The following is an 11527-nucleotide window of genomic DNA, read 5'->3' on the forward strand; positions in this document are numbered from 1 at the left end:
TTAGCAAGTTATTACACTTTTTAGACCAATACTAACTACCTCTGCTGCCTTCTTCCGCCTGTTCTTGAAGGTATCCGATTGAACGGCAAGTTTCGACAGCCTCCGACCAGCGGATATCTCGCAGCACTGACGCTACCATGCTGAACGGCTCCTCACGTTCCTCCTCGCACAAGTGAGTGGTTATGAATACGAGGCAGTGAAGGGGTGGAGAGGGGATGAGTGTGATAGTGAGTGGGGGATAGTGAGGATGATTGTGAGGTAATCGTTGAGTGTTTATGAGAGAAGAGGAGTGTGATGACATAGTGATGTGTTTGTAAATGTGATGTAGTGAGGAGTAGTGATGATGAGTGTGAGGTAAGAGTGAGTATTTATGAGAGCACAGGACTAAGGGAAGGGCATAAGGAATAATCTGAGAGGTATTGATTGTGTATGAGGAAGGGAGAGTAGGGAGTGTTTGTGAGGGAGAGAAGGAGGCAAGAAGGGGAGTGTTTGTGAGTATGAGAGGTTTGGGGAATGTTATGAGTGTTTATGAGTGTGAGGGGAGAATGTATGTAAGAGGGAATTAAAGAGAATGTGTTTAGAATTATGAGTGCAGTATGTTCCTTAAGTTAGGGTCTTTTACGTGGTGTGTGTGTGTGTGTGTGTGTGTGTGTGTGTGTGTGTGTGTGTGTGTGTGTCGTTATATATGTGTGAATTTATGTGTGTCTTTATGTGTGTGTGTTTGTGTACATGTGTGTAAATATTTAATTTGTTTCTCTATTTTTTCTTGTTGGTCATAAAATTTCAATAGTGACTATAACAATAAAAATATCACAAAAATTTAATCCCTTGAGTACGATGACATAATCCCTTAAGTACAATGACTTAACCCCTTGAGTACGATGACTTAACCCTTTGAGTATGATGACATAATCCCTTAAGTACAATGACTTAACCCCTTGAGTACGATGACTTAACCCCTTCCGTATGATGATTTGATGACTTATGGGTTTATATCTTCGTACTCAAGGGATTAAGTCATCATACTCAAGGGGTTAAGTCATCATACTCAAGGGGCTAAGTCATCATACTCAAGGGTTAAGACTCTCATAGTTTACTAAACACTTCTTTCTCCTCTCCCTTCGTCAGGTCAACACTCACCGTTCAAGGACGACCCTCCACCACCTCTGGAGGAGTCCGGACCATCAACGGGGAGTCCCTCGGTGACCATCAGGAAGTACACGTCTGCGTCCCTCTCAAGTCCCACTCTCACCTTCACCCCTCTGTGTATCGACCCAGAGTGGTAGGAGACACCAGGATATAAACGGGATGGGGTGTGGAGTCTCGTGTAGGATTCTCTCCCGTCCTAAGCCTCCATGTAGAGTTTTTGCATTGGCAGGCCGCACCAGGGTATGAGTGATGGGCACCAGGGGATGGCAGTATGTAGGATATGCTTTCGTCTCCAGTATCCATGTTGAGTCCTGTTAGTCCTATAGTGGGAGGTAACAGCAGGATATAAAGTAATTAGGATTGGAATGGGAATCTTGTGTAGGATTCACCCACATTCTAATCCTCTATGCTGAATCCTGGAAGGTGTGGGGACACGAGATTATTATAGGAATTGAGTAGGGTCCCTCCGTAGGATCTATTCACGTCTCAATCTCCAAGTGTCGTCCTTGAGTGAGAGAAGAAATGAAGAATCCTAAAGTGAGAGGAGTTGTAAATATATGAAGAGAAATGGAGTGAAAGTCTTTATATAGGATACTATAAGTGGGAGTCCTAACGTAAGCTTCAATTTCATCCCAACCCTCTATATAGAGTCCTATTCGGATTATAGGATGAGAAGGGACGACAGGACAATGAAGGGATGGTGTAGTCTTGTGTAGGATTGACTCTCATTTGTATTCTCGACGAGTGACTTGAGTCCTTCAGTGTCAGGGACCTCGAGGATGGAGAAGGCATTACGTCACTCACATCCTAACCACCCACTGGGAATCCTGCCGTAAATAGAGACACTGAGGTGAAATAAATTTAAAAAAAAAAGACTGTGTAGGATGCATTTTCATATTCACTACTCTTATGGAATCCTAAAGTACGCGACAAGACACGCGGGTATGCTATAGAAGGAATGGAGTGAAATCCTTGCTGTAGGATCCACTCTCATAGGAAATAGGAAAAATCGAATGGAAGGACCCGCCGAAGAAGCTATGATGTAGGTCTGGGTTTCCTTATAGGATTTTAAAGACAGAGATAAGGCGATACAGTATCACCTTAGCAACCGACCCACATGTCTGAGTTATGACGATTGCTAGGTACAGGAGGAGGAGAAGGATGAGAGAAGAGAAGGATGAGAGAGGAGAAGGAAGAGAGAAGAGAAGGATGAGAGAGGCTTAGTTGAAAGGTCGCGTGAGATGCGATTGGAGGAAGGAGGAAGAGCTTGATGAAGGATGACGTGAGGAGAAGGTTGAAGATATACTATTGTAGGATGTAAGTGAGATAAAGGACATGAGACGCGGCTGTAGGAGTTGAGAATTCCTTCACTAGCTTTGTCTACTTATCATACACTAACTCACTTCATTCTCACGTGATTTTTGTATACGAGAAATGAATATGCCAGGAAAATATGAAGGGAAAAAAGGTGATTGGAGAATACTATGTAGATGTTTTGTAGTAGTAGTAGTAGTAGTAGTAGTAGTAGTAGTAGTAGTAGTAGTAGTAGTAGTAGTAGTAGTAAAGATAGTAATAGGTGTGGCTATTGGGGGAGGCTGGAGGCCATTTAAAAAAAGTGGTAATGGTAGTAGTAGTAGTAGTAGTAGTAGTAGTAGTAGTAGTAGTAGTAGTAGACCTAACTACAGACCATAAAAGTAACTCATTCAACATAAACAAAAACCCCAAAGCATAAAATTCAATAAACATGTGACAAAAAAGGTTTAAACCTAATATGTCAACACACCCATGAGCCACCTTTTATTAAACGTCAATATGAACTTAAGTAAAGTGTTGAACCTGAACCCTAGTGTAATATAAAACTTGAAATTGAACCCAAGTGTACTATTGAACCTGAACCCTAGTGTAATATAAAACTTGAAATTGAACCCAAGTGTACTATTGAACCTGAAACTGAACTTAAGCATATAATTGAACCCAAAACTGAACTCTGGTGGTTTAGGGAGTCAATTGAACAAATTTTTAGCATACCTCAATGAAAAAAAAATGAAAGATGAAGAAAGGAGGAGAAAAAATGATTCGAAAGTCATACTCTAAGAAGAAAGTTAAAGAAAGTTACGAGAGAAAACTACATTTGGGAAAAGTTAAAAAATAAACAAGTTCCTTCTGTGTACAAGAGTTTCACCTTTGTTCGAGCTTGAGCTGAGGAATAAGAAAAATGAGAGAAAATGGAACAAAGATTGAAGAAAAAATGAGAGAGAGAGACACACAAAGAAAAGAAAATTGAATAAAAGGACAAAGAAAACAAAAGTGTAAAAAGTAAGATGTAGGAAGTGAAAGACAAGACAAACTACTGATAAATCATAAAAGATGAATAATGGAATAATTCAGGTAATGAGAAGAACGAATGGAAGCTAAAAGAGACATTAGATAAATAAATATATAAACGAAATAAGGGAAGAGACGAATGAGGAAATAAAGGAATGTACTATAGACAGACTAAAGACCCATTGAAATACAGGACATTTTCCCTACCCCCCTCCTTCATATCCCTCCTCCCCTTCCTCCCCTCCCCGTACCCGCTACCCCCTCCTCTTTCCCTCGTCCCCCAACCCCCTCTTCCTCTCTCTCCCTTACATCACCACAACATCACCTCTGCTGAATTTACGAGAAGAGAGAAGGAGAGAAAAAAAACTACCTCAATGTCGGCTGTCGCTTGAAAAATAGCTTCATATCTACTGGCCTTAGTTTATCGTCAGACGTAAATCAGACCAATGTGTCCTAGTGGCGGTGTGGCATTGAGGTAAAATAGTGAGAGAAGGAAGGAGGGATTGAGAATTTGTTATTTATCTGCGTTTAACCACACTTGAAATACGAGAAAATTGTTCCTTACGAGAGAAATAGTTTTATATATCAGCTAAGTGATTAAAGCTATGGATATATAGATTTTTTTTTTTAATGCTTATTGATTAGATTTTCCTTGTGTGTTTTTTTTTGGGGGGGGAGGGATTTAGGAAAGTGTATTAGACTGTGTTGCCTGTGATTGGCTGGCTGGCTGGCTGGCTAATTGGCTGGTGTACGTAAGTTGAAGTACACGACCATGAAATATTATAAAAACTGGACTCACCTCTTTGAAAATCATCAGCTAATGAGCCCTCCTTACCCACTTCCTTCCCTTCCTCTTTCCCCTTCTTTCCCCTTCCCTTCCTCTCTCCCCTTCCTTCCCCTCCTCCTTCTCCTCCTCCCCCTCTACCTCAGTCCCCTACTCCCTACTCCTCCGGCTGTAGAATTCGAAACGACGTACCATAATATCTGAGAAAATAGTTATCGGTGAAAATGGTCAATAGCAGATCCCACAGAAGAGAAAAAAATCTTAAAAATATATATCATAAGATCTAAGCATGAAAAATATGTGAAATAGATTAAAAAATAAGGAGGATGGAAACACAAAACGAAGATAAGAAGGAAAATAAAGGAAAATAATGATAATGATCAGATGTTCAACCTTAAGAAAGGAAAGAGACAAATAAGGAAATAATAAAGAAGATGAACACTAACTGAAAGGGTATTATAGAACTTAATGATAAAACTTAAGTGTTGTAATGTGCACATAACACAACCCTTGAATATTATCAGTCCAAATAATAATAATAATAATAATAATAATAATAATAATAATAATAATAATAATAATAATAATAAGAAGAAGAAGAAGAAGAAGAAGAAGAAGAAGAAGAAGAAGAAGAACAAGAACAAGAAGAACAAGAAGAACAAGAACAAAAACAAGAACAAGAAGAACAAGAAAAAGAAGAACAAGAATAAGAACAAGAACAAGAACAAGAAGAAGCACAACAGCAACAACAACAATAACAAGAGCAATAAATGTATGGAAAGTAAATTGCCCGAAAAAAACAATTTCCATTGACTGTAAAACCCATGGAAGAAAATACTACTCGTCATGTACGTCTTTAAAATGACTTAAAATCCCTCAAAAGTGTGCGTGTTTGTCCCCCAGTACACAGAGCTGGCCCCTGTCGATGCCCTCCTCAACTCTCGCCAGAAAAATAGTGACCATCGTGCCAGAGAGAGAGAGAGAGAGAGAGAGAGAGAAAGAGAGAAAGAGAGAGAGAGAGAGAGACGCTGTTGTGGCCAGACAGGGGGAGTCACCTTGTCCTGAACCAATGTTTACCGAGGCCTCACCTGGGTACCCGTTGAAGTTTGGCAGAATATTTTCACCTTTAAACTTCACGAGGCGATATTTGTTAGATATTGTCTTTCATGTTACTGACGCTAATGAGGTGGTTGATGAAATGACCACCGGCATCAAATGGGTCGTTAAAGAGGTTATTGTGGGGGTGATATTGGTGTTTGGAAGTGATATAAAAATTGCTGATGTTATGGTTATGGTTTGTTGAACATGATTATAATTATCTTAAAGACATTGATGATTGGAATGATGTAGTGAAGGGTTGCCATTTGTGGAGAAAGAGAGAGAGGGAGAGAAAAAGAGAGAGACAGACAGACAGAGAGAGAGAGAGAGAGAGAGAGGGGGGGGGGAAAGTGCTGTTAACAGAGGAAGATAAGAATGTAAATTGAATTTCTCCTTAGAACGATAACACTAGAAGAGAAATGAACCACAACACCTACCCAGTCCTTTGCCACAGTGTATAAAAATAAAGTTATTCTGATAGTAATAGAGCTCAATTATTCTCGGGCGTTCTGTGTTTTAACTCTGTCTCTTGCCCAGCTGACAGTCTCACGTGTGGTGGAGAACTGGGGAAATGATACTTGTGTCTAAAGTGCATATCACAGTGGATCGGAAAACATAACAAGATATTTCACTCTCAGACAAATGAGTCCCCGATAGTCTGGTGTTGGCGTGTAGGGAAAGTGACGTCGTGTTTTGACTTACAGATGGAAATTTTATGTGAATTTAGGAATAAACTGATTAAAAACGAATTCTAACACCCTACTGATGCGAATGACAGGTGAAAGGTCATATATATATAAGACATCTAGTGTGGTGTAATATAGAACTAAGGAAGTGAATCTCTCCTATGTGTTAAGATATGTTTAGTGAAGATATTAATGATGTGTTCTGTGGTTAATGACTATGAATGTTGAAATACATTAATACATTATTTTAACCAGACAGAATTTAACATAAGATAGAGAAATACGTGTTAGGAGATGTGTTGAAAATGTTAAGTGTAGGAATTTATGTAACATTCCTCAGTGACATAAAAATACTACCTGATTTTGAGTACATTTAGAGTACTTACTTAAAGACCTATTCTGTTCAAGTACATATATACTGTACACTAAAACAAGAACAATATTTATCAAGTTGGAAAGAATATTTTTTTCCTTATAGAAGTTGTTTATCTCACGTAGAAACAAACACGTGAGGAATGGTGCTTCAAGACCCTTGGTATAGAGGAACTTTAGTGTATTAAAGCAGAGACAATATTTGTGGACAAAAGCGTAATATCTCTTCGCTTGCTGGATAATTACATAGAGAATACATAACTTTATTGAATACACCTTTAATGTAATGTAATTAATGATAAGACAATTTATTGTTGAATTTTATACATACATACATACATACATACATACAAACATACATACATGCATACATACATTCATACATACATACAAACATACATACATGCATACATACATACATACATACATACATACATACATACATACATACATACATACATACATACATACATACATACATACATACATACATACATACATACATACATATTATCCACTTTCCTAACCTGTGTACATAAATGATAGTATAGTCACAAATCATACATACATTATAATATACATACATATATACATACATACACGTTGTTTATATGAATACGTTCTTACATGTGATGGTAGTATTAATGTTCTTCTCAGTATATGTTCTTGTTCACCATCACTCACTATAGGCGAAGCTCAGTGTTATAGTGAACAAAATGTGCTCAAGATACTGTAGGTGTGGATATATATTCCGGGGTTCATTTTAATTCAAAGGATTTTTTTTTTTTTACGTGAAGTTCAGTTTCGTTTTAGGGGTTCAGTCTGAATTATGGAGAGTTCAGAATCGTTCCGGGGTTCATTTTGTATGGAAGGAGTTCAGTTGTGTTTTTTGTGTTCAGTTTGTATTGTGAAGAGTTCAGTATTGTTTCGAGTGGTTTATTTTGTACTCAGTATCGTTCCGGGGGTTCATTTTGTGGCACAGGCGTTCAACTTGTTTCTTGAGGTTTACTTTCAATTTCAGATCAATATTTTTAGTTCCTTGGATTTATAGATCAGTTTGGGGTTCATTCTAGGACTTAACTTATGGATTCAATTTTAAGTTCAAGTCTGGATTCAATTTTGGGTGTCAACTTTGACTTCCAATCCGACAGTAACGATAACAGTCAGAAACGCCAGTGTAGGCAGACGGGAGACAACCGAGCCTTCATCTAATGGAGAGGTAAACAAACGCCAGACGCTCCTGGTGGCTCGTGTTGGCGATGGATGATATGGTGAAGTACGGGTCCTAAAAGCCTTGGAAGGATTCTCCTCTGTGGGGGAAGCACATCCTAAGCTCTCAAGGGGGATGGGAGATAGAAGGATAACTTCACTAAGAGAGGAGAATTACTTTGATTTTGAATTTGAAATCTAATGTAAGTTTGAGAAGAGGAATGCTACTTTGATTTTGACTTTTGAGTTAGATCACTAGCGTAAAATTGAAGATGAATCATTATGTACGCTCAAGGGTCGATGAATTTTGTTTGTTTCAAGAAGCCAACTGCATTCGATTTAGATTTAGATGAATATTGTGAATTTGATGACTATTTCGGGTATAAGTGTTAGCCTTAGAAAGCAAATAGGTCAAACTGTAAGGGAATTCTCTCAAAAAAATTGTGAGAATTACTTAATGAAGGTTAATACGCCCGCGACAGGCTCAGTAGGACAGGTAAGAGGGTTGTCACTGTCCCAAATTATTGCTCATGTCTTATTGAGATCCGTAAACGACTAGTACAGGTAGATGTAACATAAGGACTATTTTTGTTAGACGAGAGTGTATATTGTGTATGTATGTTAAGAAAGTGTAATGGGGTGCTATATTGAAAGGGTGATTAAGGGTGATTAAGGGAGATTATTTCCATTAGGGTGATTATGATATAAGGTTATAGGTAAGATTATCCATAAAATAATACGTAGTTAACACATGCATTAACACGTCACTTAAAGATAATTCAAAAAGCAATATTTTCTTTGTTTGTACAGTAGATATCAAGTCTATTGTACTGGATAGTAAACCGTATTTTTTTTCCCATGATAGATATGTCGTAGTTTCCATAGTGGACAAAATTTCTTTATCTAACAGAGGAAGATTTAATCTCCCTTATTAATGACTTAACTAACGCAGGTGCTATACAGAGTGTGCTGAGGAGAGCGAGGTAACTTAACTAATTAACTAACTCAAGACTTCACTATAAGCATCAACACTGTCTTCTCCATTCCGTGTATATATATATATCAATAACTAACGAAATAACGACGTGATTGATGCTACCCGGATAACTGATTGTTATACAAAAGAAACAACTATTTTCTCCTGTTATAGATATTTAATACTATCTTGTATATGTGGGTATAGTGTGGGTGTTAGTATTTCCTCCCCGCTCTTGGCTACGTGTCTGGATAATGATAACTAATCCCTCTGCGTGTTGTGGTGTTAAGCTTATACGTGTGTTCTTTGGTTGATCAATTTTTCACCTGTGTGTATATACCCGGAGGAGATAATTATTTTGTCTTTGTTTATCTAGTAGGAATTTATATCGTCACTATGTTCTTAGAGAAATAATTGCTCACACTTCGCTTGTATGTCTGTTATTAATGTGGAAATAAACAGAGAACAAGGTAAAGATATTATCCAATTATATTATATCAGTTTTTACATTCCTTCTTATTATTTTCTTGACGGTGTGGTACTGGTGACGCCCCTCAGTGTTTCTTACTTGCTTGGTGTCTACCCATTATCTTACAACAGTGAACAGTAAGGGAGTTTTAATGGTCACTCAATGCATAACAGTAGAGCGTCACTAATGGGAAATAATTCAGAGTCTTATAGGTGAATTATCGTAATACAACACAAGGCCACGAATTATTATTTTTTTATTTGTATGATTTATCTCAAGTACTTAATGGGTTAATGGCCTTCATGTTTAGCGGTGTATATCCATGTATCGTTTTGTTATGATTTTATTGTACTTTGATAAATAATAATACTACGATGGCGTACATATTCAGGAAAATTTAAAGGTCTGTTGAGTTAAAGTTTAGCTAATATATTAAGGCGATGTGTGAATGTCTCTCTGTGTGCTTGGGTAATATGTTATTTTCTTACTTTGTTGTGGTTAGATTAGGTTAGGTTAGGTTAGGTTAGGTTTGGTTAGGTTAGGTTAGGTTAGGTTAGGTTAGGTTAGGTTAGGTTAGGTTAGGTTAGGTTAGGTTAGGTTAGGTTAGGTTAGGTTAGGTTAGGTCAAGAAAACTTATTCTGTGACTTACGATGAGTCACAAGTCAGTCAATGTGTTGTTTACCAATCAGTCACATCTAACAGTCAGTAATGATAACAGAGTGTGACTGTTTTACTCTTTTTTGTCTATAATATCGTAACACTTGTCACCTCCTGTGATCTAAATGTTATGTAACGTGTCCGAGATATATTTTTTCTTTGGTAATACTCTATCTGATAAATCCTATACAGGTCTATCCTACTGTAATAATATCCAAGTGAATATGTATCACTTGACTGTAACTGCCAAAATACAGTAGGATACATAAATGCTCTAATACCACGAATAATTATGTGTTATTACAGGAGAAAAATCACACATAGACACAGATTATATACGATACATAGAGCTCACCTGTATCCCACTACGCCCACCATCGTCTGTAACAGGTTAATTAAATGTCATGTTGAGGGAATATGATATCCTATAGGACATCTCCTTCTTGACCTGTACCCTACGTGGTGGTGTATAGGACCACCTAAGTCTTCATCCCTGTACACAACAATGTCAATAAAAACAGTTCTCTGGAGTTTGTTCTTAATTTATGAAGTTCCTTGCAGGTGTGGGGGGGTGAGAGAGGAATGGAGAAGGGTGAGGTAAGTGATAAAGATGGGAGAAACAGAAAGGGATAGAGACACATACAGATACATAAACACAGACAGAGATGGGAAAACAGAGAGACAGAAGGAGAAGAATGTTAACAGTAAACAGGTAACACTATTAGGATAACTCCACTCAGTGAGGTGAGTGGGCGGGCGACGTGTTAGCTTGAGTGGGATTGAACCTTTATCACCAATCACAAAGTTCTCAGCTGACTCAAGTTTCCCTCTCTAACTTCCTCCTGGCCCACTTCACTGACGCTCTGGTAAATATTTGTTTGTCAGAAGTATTTTGTTGCTCTCAGGTTCAAAGAAGGTGTGTTTGAGATGTAATATATACAGGTGTTTTAATTAGATAGTAAAAAAGAACAATCATAAACGTATTTTTATTTTGTTGATGTGTTTAAGTTATTAAGTAACTCAAGATGACGTTTTAATATTTTAATTTACTCACTAAACAACAAAAGTTACTTAGAGGTAACATGAGAAAGACAGCGGTCGTTCTTAAAGGACAATAAACAGAGTCGGTTAATAAATCACAATGATAACAGAACGATCTAATATGACAATCAATCGGTCACATTCATATTAGTTCATAAGACTAAACAATAAAAAATCGAAATCAAAACATCTGAAACAAACCTATGTACAGTAATATCGTGAGCGGTCGTTTGGCAAGTAGTTGGGTAGTTTGCGCTGATCACTCTCGCCAAGCTGGAGTCTGTTTGTGGGCTGAGTCAATTAGTGGCTTAATACACCTACCTGAGAACGGACGGTCCTGTCCCTGTGAGTGAACTCAGATAGTTATGCGCCTGTGAGTGGACACGGATGGTAATGCGCCTGTGAGTGAACTCGGATAGTTATGCGCCTGTGAGTGGACACGGATAGTCATGCGCCTGTGAGTGAACTCGGATAGTTATGCGCCTGTGAGTGGACACGGATAGTCATGCGCCTGTGAGTGAACTCGGATAGTTATGCGCCTGTGAGTGAACACGGATAGTTATGCGCCTGTGAGTGAACACGGATAGTTATGCGCCTGTGAGTGAACACGGATAGTTATGCGCCTGTGAGTGAAGACGCATAGTAATGCGCCTGTGAGTGAACACGAATAGTCATGCGCCTGTGAGTGGACAGGATGCGCCTGTGAGTATGCGCCTGTGAGTGAACACGGATAGTTATGCGCCTGTGAGTGAACACGGATA

General features: G+C 38.2%; 1 protein-coding gene and 1 long non-coding RNA gene across 3 annotated transcripts in view; both read left to right on the top strand.

Annotated features, from left to right (window-relative positions):
• LOC121854704 (substance-K receptor-like) overlaps positions 1–2706 on the top strand; it is a 76946-nt gene extending 74240 nt beyond the window's left edge. For both annotated transcript variants that reach the window (XM_042349434.1, XM_042349444.1), the window contains 2 exons: positions 71–172; positions 1129–2706. In XM_042349434.1, the coding sequence (XP_042205368.1) occupies positions 71–172; positions 1129–1303 (277 nt within the window). In that variant the 3' untranslated portion in view covers positions 1304–2706. The remainder of the gene's footprint in view (positions 1–70; positions 173–1128) is intronic.
• Positions 2707–6857: 4151 nt separating this feature from the next.
• Positions 6858–10255, top strand: LOC121854715. The gene is made up of 2 exons (XR_006086627.1): positions 6858–9575; positions 9666–10255. It is a non-coding gene; the product is annotated as an uncharacterized LOC121854715 (long non-coding RNA).
• The last annotated feature ends 1272 nt before the right edge of the window (positions 10256–11527 follow it).

This window comes from Homarus americanus, unplaced genomic scaffold, assembly GCF_018991925.1.
Source record: "Homarus americanus isolate GMGI-L3 unplaced genomic scaffold, GMGI_Hamer_2.0 scaffold46386, whole genome shotgun sequence".
Lineage (NCBI taxonomy): Eukaryota > Metazoa > Arthropoda > Malacostraca > Decapoda > Nephropidae > Homarus > Homarus americanus.